Here is a 13,690-nt window from a genome sequence, read left to right on the forward strand (position 1 = left end):
CAAAATGAACCATTGTGTGTAAGACAACTGAAGTGATGCAAAGTGAATTTCAAATGCTAAGTATTATCAGAAAACTGCATTTCAAATGGCATGACTCTATAATAACCAGCTATTGTGCCTGTACCTGCAGTACTAGGCCTGCAGCCAAAGTTTCCTACTAAATCTTTTTGGTCATATAAGATTTATCTGCTTCTGGAGGGACTTTCTCCTGAACTGGAGTTTCTCATGCCCATGTTAGCCTCTGATCCAGAAATACGTCAAGCTGCCTAATGATTTATTTCTTAAACAAAGTGTTTAACTTGGAACCCGTCAGATGCCCAGGTGATATAAAAGCATGTGTTGTGTGTTAAGTATTGCCTTTTAGATGTTTAAGAAGTTGTTTGTCTTTAACACTTCTTTGTAATACATCAGTGGGGACAGCATGTAATTATTTCTCTCAGATGCCCTTGTAACAGTTCTCGCATTCCAGATGACTCATTCAATATTCCCCAATTTCTCCAGATAGGATACTGGTAAAGGTATGGTCGGCTATTTCGGAAAGGCAAGCTATAGTTTTGAGCATAATATGACAAACATTAAATGGTCCTGTGTCTTCTATTATAGGAATGTGAAGAGTTTTTCCAGGATAAAAAATTTTTTTCTGTAACTTTAGTCCACATAGTGCTGAAAAATGATCTCAAAGCTTTATGGTTTTCTTTTAATTTCATCAATTTGGATTTTGGATTCGCTATTTCATTCTTGCAAAGTGCTCATAGAGACAGTCTGGTGAATACTGTATGTTTCAAGATTGTGCCAGGCATTTTTTGAACTTCGAAAAAGAAGTTGTGTATGGCTTAGGTAAATGGAGTAGACCACCAAATTTCTACCCATTCTGTTCAAATAGTTACGTGCAGAGTGGCTTGAGAAACTATACAAAGTGTGCTGTCACCTTGACGTCATGATTTTAATCTTATTGGTTTCATTTTAATTTTAGTAAGAATGTTTTAACCCCAAAGACTCGCTGGTATGGCAAATATTGTATGCTGTGAATTTTCAAACTAATAATATACATAAATACTGACAGATCTTACTGATTTCATACTGACCTTGTAGACCTAGAATGTGTACGTGACATTGACTTTTTCTCAAAGGGAGATTTCCCTTTTGTAAACCTGTGTATAGATTTTGTGGTGAAAATGCTCTTCTGCTTTGAATTTCACTGCAACGGCTAAATCTGCATGTATTTATTACATTGATATCTAACAGAATTGAATAGCATTAATAACATTATTTCATCAGTCACCTCTGTCACTCAAGACTTCTGTCTCATTGAGCCCTTGTCAGATATTTTAGCATAGACATAGGGTGCTTCTCAATATGCCTCCTTGTTTCCTCGCTCCTCTGTCCTCCATCCTATGACCAGGAAATCGATCGAACACAGACATCTTTAAGGACGCCTCAATTGTTTCTGAGGAGTCATGAGCGAGGATACATGTGTGTTTCCTTTGAGGAAGTGCTTTATCCCTGCATATCTTTATATCATATTCAAACATGCATAAATGTGATAATTACGTGTATATTATTAATATTCATAAAGTTATATATTAATATAGTTAATATCTATGTATGACATACTGTATATTTGATAAACCTATAAATTCTGACGACTTTTAAACATGTTTTAACTTATCTTATCGTAGTGGGGATCATGAAATCTGCCTGAAGTATGTATTTAACTTTATTTTTTTATATTTTCAATGTGCAATATGTAAAATCATCATTAATTGACGTCGCTTTGAAGTGACGCTAAAAGGAGCGAGGATTTGCCATTTCACTTCTTTTAATTCCTCCGTCCATTCTGAAAAGATATTAAGTTATATCTGGATTCTTTTCAATAGGAAAGCCATTAAGACAGTTTTAACATTCAGTTTGTAAACACTTAGATGTATATACTTTAATTTAAAGTTAAATAAAAAAAATGCTCCATCCTTGCTTCTTTTCCTTGTTCCCTTCCCTCGCATCCTCGCATGAAGGTATGGAGCAAAGAAGCATGGAAAGGAAGCGAGGAAAGTTAATGAGGATGCACAAATAAGAATTGAAAAGCATCCACAGTCTCAGCCTCAGACGTCACGCCCACGATCCGTTTGCTGAACGTATGATGCATATGGCACACTTTTCTGGAAACACTTCAGCACGTTCGAAGTCGTCATCTGATTGGTTAAATTTCATTGGATTTCCCGTAGACAAGCGTGTCACGTTCTTAGAAGTAAGCTGTGTTTACAACGGTTGCTATAAGAATTCATCACAATCGTATGTAAGGGTCACGGCATAAACTTATAATCATTTTTTTGCTGACATGTTCGTGAATACACACTGGTCTGTTACTGCGGGGAGATTTCCGGCTCGAGACGAAACGTGATTGGTTGCTTTACCTGTCAGTCACATGGCCTATTGGGCCTTGGCCAAAGAAAGCGGTGAAGTGATCCAGACCAAACGCGAGACTAAAGACATCACATGTGATTCAAGATTCACTGTCTCTTCCCATTGGCTTCACTCATTAGACATTAATACATTTACTATTATGACACATTGAGAGAGAGCATCTACTTTGTATAAGATTTGGAACAGACAATTTCCAATGAAAAATCTTTTTTTATTGTTATTAATATTTGCTGCCACAAAACAGTGACCTATGTTAATTATACAAGAGTACTGTAGAAATGTAGAAATTGTTACTTAATAGTATTAATAGTACTTAATAGTCTCACAGTATGACAATAAAATGTTAACATTAAACAAAAGCAGAAAGTGGGCAAATTGAATGTTAAACATCACTGAAATTAGTTTACATAATGAGTAACAATGTGTGACTAGAGTATCATAATGAATTTAATAAGAGATGAAAAAAAGTAAAGAATGGTAAGGGTTTTAGATTCAATTTTTCACGCTTTCTATATTAAATCATTATTCTAATGTTATTTTAAACAGGGTCCAAAGAGATGAGTTAGACTATCTGTGTGAAAACAATGTGTACACACAGTGAGGGGGGAGTTCAGGTCAAATATTCATAAAATATTCATATAGCACCACTGACATAATCATCCCTTTAAAACACTCAACAATACCTGTTTTTACAGTTTCCTTCTCCTTTACTTTAACACTGATCATTCTGATTCAAATACCACCATATTCTGCTCGTATTTGTCAGGTCTACAACACATTTCAGAACCTGTTTTCTAAGGTTGTGCTTGACAAAACCTGTATTGCTCAAACCATTCTGCTCATCATCCACTCCGACCACTAACTAACTAAACATCTTGTTTTACTTTCTACCTTCATCTGTCCAACCATGACTTTTAATGGTACAATCAAAGATAAACTAGTCTACTCCCACGCTAAGACTCTTCTTCATAACAGAGAGATAGAGAGAGATAAAGAGAGAAAATAAACAAAAGAAAGGAAAATCCTTTAGTTTTTGCTCTTACTATAGTTGCTCTAACTCAAAATAATTGTGTTCTTTTTTTGAAGCACATGACAGAATTCTTGGAAAGGATAAGCAGGGAAAGTTGACAAAACATTGAAGAAGTTGCCTTGATCACAGCATCCAGAAGCGTTAGTGAGGGAAGGCAGCCGATCCAGTGCCTGAGAATCATTACGGCAGATCCTTTCGCTCAGTAGTGGACTCTTTAATAATCTTTGAAACAGAGATGTTATAAGTTAGCTTTAGCTGTAACAGATAGAAACAATTTAAACGAACAATCTTGTTTGAGGTTAATCATGTGGCGAGAGAGAGATTGTTGAAAAATAAAAGACTGCTATCTGCTGGTGATGAACAAGAGGTGCATTCTGTAATTTGCAGTAATAAATAGCATGAATATAGTTTACCTCCCCATCACGAGTCTCAACAGTTCGCACAACTATGCTTCTCTTCACATGTGCCTCTGGAGTCAGCCTGGTGTCCATGCTGGTCTCTAAAAAAAACAAAACATAGGATGTGCTAGTAAATAAGAGACATTTAATCTGTACAAAATATCAGTAATAAATAACAAAAGTATTAGTCACCTCTAAACTGTAAATTAGTGAAGTTCTGCACAGGAACTGTGATTCTAGAAAAAGAGAGAAAAAAATGAACCTAATTAATAAATCATTTAATCTTTCATTTGATTGTCAGTTTAGCCTGTTCCATCCTTCTGACCTGGTCTCCTCCCCTTCCAGCAACTTCCTGTAGGTGGCAATCTCAATATCCAGGGCCAGTTTTACATTAAGCAGGTCCTGGTACTCCTGCAGGTGTCTGGCCATCTCCTCCTTTAACATCTGGATCTCATCCTCCAGACGGGCAATGGTATCCTGATAACCAGCTGTCTCCAGGGTAAACCGCTCATCCATCTCTCTGAGCTGGCGCTCAAGGGACTCATTCTTAAATTTAATAAAAGAGATTTAAAGTTGAGAGAGGATTTTACTTTTTATTTACTTTCTTAGCCCACATATCGCATAACGGTTATAAGAGTGAAACACTCACAGTCCCACGGAGAGATTCCAGGTCACAGGTCAGACTCTGAACCTGTCGACGATACTCATTGGCCTCCTGCTTGGCTTGTCTCAGAGCCTCTGCGTTACGATTGGCTGCATCAGTCAGATCAGAGAACTAGGAGGAAAAAAAGCTGTTTACATCACTTATATATCAAATGTATACTTAAGAGAATGGATGTGTGTGTATGTTTATACCTTTGATCGATACCACTCCTCAGTCTCTTGCATATTAGAGGTGGCCATGGCGTCATACTGAGCTCTGATGTCCTTCAGTGCAGCAGTTAAATCTGGCTTAGATACATCCAGATCCACATGAACCTGTTGGCCCATCAACTGCTCCTGCAGCTCTCTCATCTCCTACACACAGAACAGATGTCAGAAGAAAGAAAAGGAACCACAAATCAGATAGTGGAACGGTTTGGTATTGTGACATTTTTTTATTCGAAAGAGATTTGCAATAATACATATGCAGGTCTGATTTTGCTGCCTGTATCGACAAAACTTCAGAGTAAAATACAAATGCACTGAACAGACAGAGGAGAGAGATGACAAACCTCCTCATGGACCTTCTTCAGAAAATTGATCTCATCCTGCAGAGCATCAATCTTCCTCTCCAGCTGTACACGGTTCATAGCAGCTTCATCCACGTCCTAGTGTCAAGATTCACAATATGCACGACAGTAATATAACTAACTTATTTATGATTCACATAAATGAGATGGGAATAAAGGGTTTCTTACTTGTCTGAAGGTGTTGAGGTTATTTTCTGCCTCTTGCCGAAGGACAGTTTCATCCTGGAGTCTGATAAGAAATCAGATTTTTCTCACTCAAGTAAACAATCTTAACCTACATTGAAATAGCTGTAAGCACATTATTTATAATCGGGTAAATCTAATTTAAGGAAGTAAAAAAAGTGATTGAAAAACAAGCTGGTTGACCGCTTAGTTGAATATTGGAGATGAAGTGTCTACGAGAAAATTTCATAACAACAAAATAAAGAGGAAAGTAAATGTTCTCTTATGTTGTAAATGTCATCAGCCCTAGAGGATCATGAATAGATTTTTAGGGAAAATCTCACAGAGATGTGAAAAATGGCTCACAGTGAGGTTAATATTATGTTGGATGTGATCTATCTTAGTGTGTGTGAACTGCAGGGGGGGGGGGTGGTTTGGTGTGGGGTTCGGCTGGGGGGGTAGTGCTGGACATAGTTCAATATAGATCACATGCTTCATTAGATATTCACACGCATGCTGTATGCTGTGTTTCCCACAGGGTGGAGCTGAAATACATTTCACATTTTTCATGTGACGCTGGAATTCCAAAATATCAGATAGGTCAGACAGAGTCTGTAAAACATACAGTACATCAACACAAGCAATAAACAACTTCTAAATGTCTAGAAGTAACCACTTTGCGTTTGGATGTTGTTTCAAATACTTTGTTCACCTCTATCAACTTTTATTTATATTCTGCATTGATGTTTGGTAAATATTAACTATAGAGATCTGGCTTATATTTATATGAGTATCCATTCTCCTGTCAGGGATATTTTGAGACATGCTTTCGTTTTTATTCGTATCGAGATGTCAAAATAAGTAGTTCACTGAATTTCTTTAAACTTCCTGGTATGGAAAGCAGTGGATAAAAATATGCAGCTTTGGACTTTGGTTATAAATGTGGTTCTTCTCACTCTGGCTAACAACAGACATCTGCATGGGGTGTGTGTGGCTTTTGTGGAAGCTGTACTGAGGTGCCCCTCCTTCCCCCATACCATTCTGTGTGTAAGACTTGAAAAGAGAGGCAGTGTGGGATAAAATGAGAGAGAAAGACATTGAGAAAAGGGAAATGTGGAGCCCCTCAATGAATTGCTTTCAAGTGCTATAAATTTGGGAATATTAACATTGCAGTATAGTGATTGTGTTAAGAAAACCCCAAGATGTGAAACACTCATGCCTAAAATGCTCTTTAAAGCTGTTCTTTCCATAAGGGCACTTAGAATATATTGTATGAGGTTCTATGACATCTGACATATGACATCTATTGACCTTTTACTGATGTTATTGTCCTGTTGCTCTTAGCATTCTTTAGCATCTAACTTGAAATGCATAACACAACACATGACTGAAAGTACGTAGACAACCCCACCCACATGTGCGTTTATTTCATTTATTTCATTTAAAGCTCCCGCCCTAATAGAAACTTGCACATCCATTTGCTGCTACAAAGGCTTCTACTCTTCTATAGTCTTTTATTAAATGTTAATTTATTCCAAATTAAACGTTGGACCTATAACCATCAGTTAGGTCAGTTCTCAGTGTCTTTCAATGTCATCCTTTGAAAAGCTTTATAAAAATAATCAGTGTAAAAGTAATAAAACCACTAAAGTTTCTCAGAACGTCAACAGTCGGAAGTACCGTGATATAATCCATATTTAGTTAATGAAACATGCTCAGTTTCTTATTCATAAACAATATCCATTTGTATTTTCTTTTTTGTTGGCTCACTTGTTCTAAGTTGTCACTTAGGTGAGGTAAGACATAGCCAAAAATAAATAAATTCATTTTACAAACTTAATTGTTCTTAAGTGCAAAAAAGTCTAGTGATACACTTTTGTTTTGCATGCAAGAGAATCCAACATTACTTCTGTGTGGAAAAGAGCATCTTGAGGAGACATGGTCATGAACACTTTCAGTTTAAAGCAAATGATTTGCACGTGTCCTTCAATTCACTGAATGTTGTGGATAATTTCTGCAGTATTTCAGACCCTTTTTCACTTTGTTAATATAAAAATGTTCTATTCAGGAGTTTTCTTACCTCTGTTTAACACTGCCCAAGTCTGAGGCCAGGTTGTCTCTTTCTATCTCCAGTCTTGCTTTTCCAGTGTTGAGGCCGTCAACCTGTCTGCGGAGCTCCCTCAGCTCCTCCTGGTAGATGTCGCCCAGTCGACTCGGCTCCTTGCCCCTCAGCTGGTTCAGTTCAGCCACCAGCATCTTATTCTGCTGCTCCAGGAAGCGGACTTTCTCGATGTAGCTGGCGAATCGGTCGTTCAGCCCCATCATCTCCACCTTCTCGTTGGTGCGATTCTCCCGGTACTGGGCCTTCAGCAGGGAGTCCGCCGAGAAGTCCAGCCGCTCTCCACCTAGGGACAGGCGAGAGGTGGAGTGGGTCATGGGGCTGGAGGTGATGTGCCGTGGGCTGCTGTGGAGGGACAGCCGGCTCGAGCTGAGGCGGCTGGTAATACCCACGGGCGAGGAGCCTCCTGGAGTCCCGAAACGCTTTCGGTAGGACGAGTAAACACGTTGGGTCTCCATTGCTAGGAAAATGGGATCAAGGGTGGGTGAGCATCAGGCTTTTATACAGGAGGTGGAGGGGGGAAATGGGATCGAGAGAAAGGAAGAGTGAGAGAGAAGGTCCAGTGGGGAGGGTAAGGGGGGGGGTGTGAGCCCAGAATTGTTTGTGCTTGTCTCCTGACTGCCTCTTTTCATTCTATTCTGTGTCACTTACGTGGGGTGCACTGTGTGTGTGTGTTTGGGGGGACAGAGTTTGAGAAAATCCTATTCACGTCACCGCTGGAACAGAAACACTGACAGAGAGACAAACTGTATTATCTCTGATAGTTGAGTATTGGTTTAAATCTGTCTCGCCTTGTAATGAAGGGATGTTTTTGTACCTCTTGTGAGCCAATGTGGAGTCCCTCTCCTCCTCTGACAAATATCCTGCAGCTCTGTTAGGGAATGTAATGGTGTCACGGACCACTAGAGACATTACATAATTGTTTCAGTGATTATTAAGTCTAGTCTAGTCTAGTGTTTCTTTTGTGCTGATCCGGGAACATTGAAGACTGACAGTTCAGCAGCAGGGAGTCATACTCTATCTGTTTACTAGAAAAATCTAAAACTAGTTTATTCACCCTTATGTTGCTCTTAAGACATGATTAGCTTTCTTCTATCAAACATAAAGGAGATGTCTGGACACATAGCTGCATCTACATTCATTTTACTGCTTCATACTTTTAATGCATTTTAATGTATTTTTCTCAGTTGTTTATTTTCTGTTTCTCCAAAGCAATTTTAGGAGAAGTTGAAGAGATTGAAAAATAGAAATAGAAAAATGGTGAGGTAAGTGTATTGTAGGATATATAGCTAATTTGTGAACAATTTTTGAAGACAACATTATATTTATATATTAAATAAAGTAAAAAAAACACCTCAAAAGATGATATCACCAGTTTTTTAACATATATTTTAGACATATGATGTGTTTTACTCAAATGTAATTTAGTTAGTTTAAGACTTTCAATACTGAACACATACAATTTAAAGGGATCATACACGGCATAAACAAGGCAGGTCTGGCTTCGCATTCGCTTTTAGATAGAATGCATCTTTTGTTTCGACAATTTAACTTTTGCAATTTTAAGTGTCTATTACATGCATGGGCAACTTATAACACACCAAATCCCCCCAAAAAAACTGGATATACGACTCCTTTCAATGTTCTGAAGTTGTGTTTTTGTGTTTACTGCTGTTTTAAATAGCTGTTAAGTGCTATTTTCCTACTGTAATAAAACAAATCTTGATATATAGTTATTTTATTTATAATGTAATTTTTTGGCTGTAAATAAATTATTCAAAAATCACAACCCTCGTTTTATTACTGTAACTTTTAACAAGTACAGTTGTTCTGCATATGCATCAAAAGTAATATTGTGGTGTTCTACAGGTATTAAGGAGAACCACTTTCCCCACTCTTTGTCAGTTTGCCTACAATATGTTTGCAATTCGCCCATTGTACTCACACTAAGCTCACATATTTACCAAACTTTCCCCAGTGTACCCACACCCAGCCCAAACTTTCTTGAGTGTGCCCATACACAGCCCACTTTGCCAACACTTACCCCAGTGTGCCCACACCGAGCCCACACTTACCCCATTGTGCCCACACCGAGCCCACACTTACCCCAGTGTGCCCACACCGAGCCCACCCTTACCCCAGTGTGCCCACACTGTCCCCCACCCAGCACACACTTTGGGCTGTCCCATCAGGGCCCCACCTGTTCCCTATAGTGTGGGTTTCTGCCCACAGTGGCCCCACACTGCACGTCACGACACATGTTTGCTGGGTATGCTAAATTTTAGCCTCTAAACGTATGTAATCAAATGAATATAGCCTCTCCATGTTTGCCGATTAATATTCATGAGTGCAGAACTTGATTGTTGTGTGGGCGGAGCTATCAGCTGCGATGTCGCAGAAATAGAAAACGTTTCTAAAATAGAAACGGCCACTCCTCACGCAGCGCTGTCAGGGCTGGTTAGGATAAAACCTTTGATCAACAGGGAAAAGATACAGTAACTTTTATCTTGTGTCGTGGCGCGGAACACGGTTTAACAACTCATGCAGCAGTTTAAAAACAGTTTTCCTGGAGAAAAACACGGACTTGGCAATCCAGTTGACAAATGTGGGTCCTTCTTCGTAAAACAATTTAGACTGTAAAAAACAAGGCCGCTCTCCCAGCAGATTCTGTGGCGTAGTGAGTAATGGTTTGATTCACACGGTACCCGGCAGACGCGTCTGTCTAGTTAATTTTCAAAGGGAAACATGCAGTAAGCGGCAAAACGCAGGGCGCTTCGTTGGCGGAGCGGAGGCGGTGCGCAAGCGATGCATCCAAAATCCTGCTACTTTCACAGGCACTGCTCTTTGGAGCATGCGCTGCTAAAGATACTGTTGTCGTGTTAGTTTGTGTTGGGCAATAGAGTTCTGGTTGAGGGCCCGGATAGCCTGAGGGAAGAAGCTCCTCCTCATTATCTCTGTATTTGCCTTCAAGGAGCGGAAACGCTTTCCTGACCGCAACAGAGTGAACAGTCCATTGTTGGGATGGTTGAGGTCTTTCACTATCCTCCTGGCCTTGGTCAAGCACCATCTAGTGTAGATGGTGGTCAGGTCAGGAAGCTCAGTGTACATGGAATGCTCAATTGATCACACCACCTTGTCGAGAGCTTGTCGGTCCTGCTGGGTGCTGTTCCCAATCCAGGCTGTGATGTTTCCTGTCAGGATGCTCTCAACGGTGCAGGTGTAAAAAGTCCTGAGCACCTGAGAGAGCAGCTGAAAGTCTTTTAGGTGTCTGAGGTGGAAAAGACGCTGCCGGGCCTTCTTAACTGTGTGGTGGATATGACATGAGCATTAAAGGTTCTGTGAGATGTGAACCTCAAGATATTGGAAACTGTCCTCTCTCTCCACTCCCATTGATCGTGATTGGTTGGCAGTTCCTCCTCTCCTGCTTTGTACTGAAGTCCACAGTCATCTCCTTTGTCTTGCTAACATTCAGGAGGAGGTTGTTTGCGGCCTGTCTGTCAGGAAGTTGGAGATCCAGCAACAAGGCAATGGGATGAGTCCCAGTACTACCAGCTTGGAGGTGAGTTTAGAGAGAATTATGGCGTTAAATGCTGAACTGTAGTCGACGAACAGCATTTTAATGTAAAACACTTTTCAGTTGTATCAAGATGGTTCAGAGCTGTGTGATGGAGGTGTGCGATTACATCCTCTGTGGAGCGGTTAAGACAATATGCAAACTGCAACGGGTCCAGGGTGTCAGGTAGTGAAGAAGCAATGAGGTCTCTAATCTTTCAAAGCACTTAATCACAGTGGAGGATAGAGCTACTGGACAGTAGTTGTTAAGACAGGCAGGCTGGGGTTTCTTTGGGACAGGAACAATGGTGGACTCTCCGCTTGCATGCTCTTAGCAGTGTTGTTAACCCACTATAGTCGTTATCGCTATTAGCTTGCACGCTGTTTACGTTTCTGCATTTACAAGTGAAGCGTCCGACAAGATTGTGTCTTGTTACTGTCCTTAAGTTGTGTATAGCAGTGGTCCAGTGTCATATCGCTTCTGGTGGGGCATGTGATATGTTGATGAAAGTTGGGCACTGCCCATTTGAGGTTGGCACTGTTAAAGTCACCAGCAACAATGAGAACAGCAACCCGGGGGAGAGTTTGATATGAAGTTAGCGTCTTATGCAGTTCACCTAAAGCGATGTCCGTGTCCGTGTCCGCCTGGAATGGAATGTAGATGGCGCTAACTGTGACCGAGCTGAATTCCCCAGGAAGATAAAAGGGGCGACATTTTTAAGTCAGGAGCTGCAGTTTTGCACCCAGCTCGTCTTAAGCTCTGGCTTTGGCCACTAGGTCCAGCTCACTGTAAGCAGATTGTGAGCCAGCTGTGATCAACACCATTGATGATGCTAGGGCTCCGTCTGTTCAGCGGCATTATGCCGCTCTTAGGGAAGTGTTCTGCTCTCTGTGCAGGGATCACAAGTTTGACCCCGTTTATTGTGTGGTGCCTGTTGGGTGATAATAGTGTGGTTTTCGCTGACAAGTTTTGTTACGGCTATCTGCCTTTCATGCACCATTTGAGAGTGCTTTATTGGAGTTTCATATCCTTGTTTGCGACATTTTTGAAGGGGGCTGAACTGTTTGGGCCTGCTCATGTGGCCCCTTTTCCAGTGTGGGACTTACCACTTGAATTTCTTTGTTCACCACCGTTTGAGCTTTCTCCCACGGCTATTATAAGGTCTCACATTTTAACAGTCTACTGTTGATAATTTTACTATTAAATAGAAAATTATTTAAACAATTTTTGAACAGCAAGGTAATAAGTCACATACACAAGATGAAAGAATTAAAAATCAATAAATGTAACAGGAACAGATCATTTTGTTCAACTCGCTGTATTAAAAAACTTCCTTGAAGGTGTTCAATTATTTCTGACCTGTATAACAGCATACTCGTCATGCATGCCATAAGCAAAACCGGTTTTACTTTAGCAGGATATAAAACACAAGACTCTCATGTAGTTTACCACACACTACTGACATTCAAACCTGTGACCTGTTTCTCCACGTAAGATCTTATTTAAGCTGAAACCATGAAGGTTCTTGCCACCGCTCTTGTTGTGATGCTTGTGTGCAGTGTGACTGGTGAGTGTTTTATCTACATCCCTCAAGATTTACTTTGGTTACTGGATTTAATTCAGCGATAAATTAGAACTTAAGGAAATAAATCAGTTTAGTTTCAGAATCGTTTAACAGAGCAGAAAGGTTTTGGGAGCAAGAGGGCAAGAGTTTCTTGTTTAAGTGTTTCTTCAAATGAAACATCAACTGAATTTTTTCGTAAGTTTTGTTTCAATATGTGTGGTGGTTGTTTTTGTTCACTAGGGATGAGAGATCAAGTAGTTACTATTGTGTCTGTGTAATGTTTCTCATTTGCAGTACACTCTCTGAGGTGCTTTACCTGCCAGGGGGTCAACTGCAAGGTTGAAACTGAGTGCCCTGCTTCTGCCAACTACTGCAAGACAGCAGCCAGTGGTAAGTGCTGAGACATTTTGTATCACTGAGATAAGAGGTGGAGTATTGTCACCAAAAAAGACAGGCAAATCATATTTTACTGAAAATATGATGTGTGCTTAAAGGGAATTAAATTGATTTAATACATCTCTCTTTGCAGCTGATTTTCTGTCCCGCACATGTGAGGAGTTCTGTACACCTGAGGTCAACGTCCACTGCTGCAGTGAAGACTTGTGTGGTTAAGCACGTCTCACATGTCTACAGACAGACTTATTATTAATACAAAGAGAAAGATTTACTAATAACTGATCAAATGTAATCACGTATTTTTAAGCCAATGAGCATGGTCACTTTAAAAACCTAATAAAAAGATCTTTAAATATTTGTCTGGTCGTATTTCTTCATTATGGTGTCTAATGCGTGTCATTTTCAGATTTTTTTTGCACTTGTTTTGAATTGTTTTGAGTGAACTAGCTATTAAATTTACATATTTTTCATAACCTTATTATTAAGATTTAAAATGCAATAAATTAAAAAAGGTGCAGTGAAGGTAGGTCAGGGGGTTAAGATGAAGTTAAACAAGACAATCGATAATTATTCATGGATCAAGACATTTCTATCTAAGCATAATGGTATTAAGATTTTGAATGCAAAAAAAACACTGGGTTGTAGTATCAAAGTCTTGTTCTATTAAAAATATCTGAGCATTTACAAACATCATTATTAACAATGACGTCTTTCCTTTAGCTCAGTGGTTTGAGAATGGCACTAACAACGCTACGGTTGTGTGTTCGATCCTAGGGCTTGCACATACTAAGAAACAAAATGTAAAGTATAATGCA

The 13,690-nt window shown here is 39.6% G+C and overlaps 2 protein-coding genes across 2 annotated transcripts; one reads left to right on the forward strand and one right to left on the reverse strand.

Moving 5' to 3' along the window:
- Nucleotides 1–2,646: 2,646 nt before the first annotated feature.
- Nucleotides 2,647–7,853, reverse strand: gfap (glial fibrillary acidic protein). Its single transcript, XM_056753366.1, has 9 exons — nucleotides 7,324–7,853; nucleotides 5,250–5,310; nucleotides 5,064–5,159; nucleotides 4,705–4,866; nucleotides 4,499–4,624; nucleotides 4,175–4,395; nucleotides 4,042–4,085; nucleotides 3,865–3,950; nucleotides 2,647–3,673 (listed from the first exon to the last, which is right to left on the reverse strand). The coding sequence occupies exons 1-9, from the start codon at nucleotides 7,818–7,820 to the stop codon at nucleotides 3,632–3,634; spliced, it is 1,335 nt and encodes a 444-aa protein (XP_056609344.1). The 5' UTR covers nucleotides 7,821–7,853; the 3' UTR covers nucleotides 2,647–3,631.
- Nucleotides 7,854–12,323: 4,470 nt separating this feature from the next.
- ly6d (lymphocyte antigen 6 family member D) lies at nucleotides 12,324–13,232 on the forward strand. The gene is made up of 3 exons (XM_056753704.1): nucleotides 12,324–12,482; nucleotides 12,774–12,869; nucleotides 13,009–13,232. The coding sequence occupies exons 1-3, from the start codon at nucleotides 12,431–12,433 to the stop codon at nucleotides 13,089–13,091; spliced, it is 231 nt and encodes a 76-aa protein (XP_056609682.1). The 5' UTR covers nucleotides 12,324–12,430; the 3' UTR covers nucleotides 13,092–13,232.
- The last annotated feature ends 458 nt before the right edge of the window (nucleotides 13,233–13,690 follow it).

Source organism: Triplophysa dalaica, chromosome 7 (assembly GCF_015846415.1).
Source record: "Triplophysa dalaica isolate WHDGS20190420 chromosome 7, ASM1584641v1, whole genome shotgun sequence".
NCBI classification, from domain to species: Eukaryota; Metazoa; Chordata; class Actinopteri; order Cypriniformes; family Nemacheilidae; genus Triplophysa; species Triplophysa dalaica.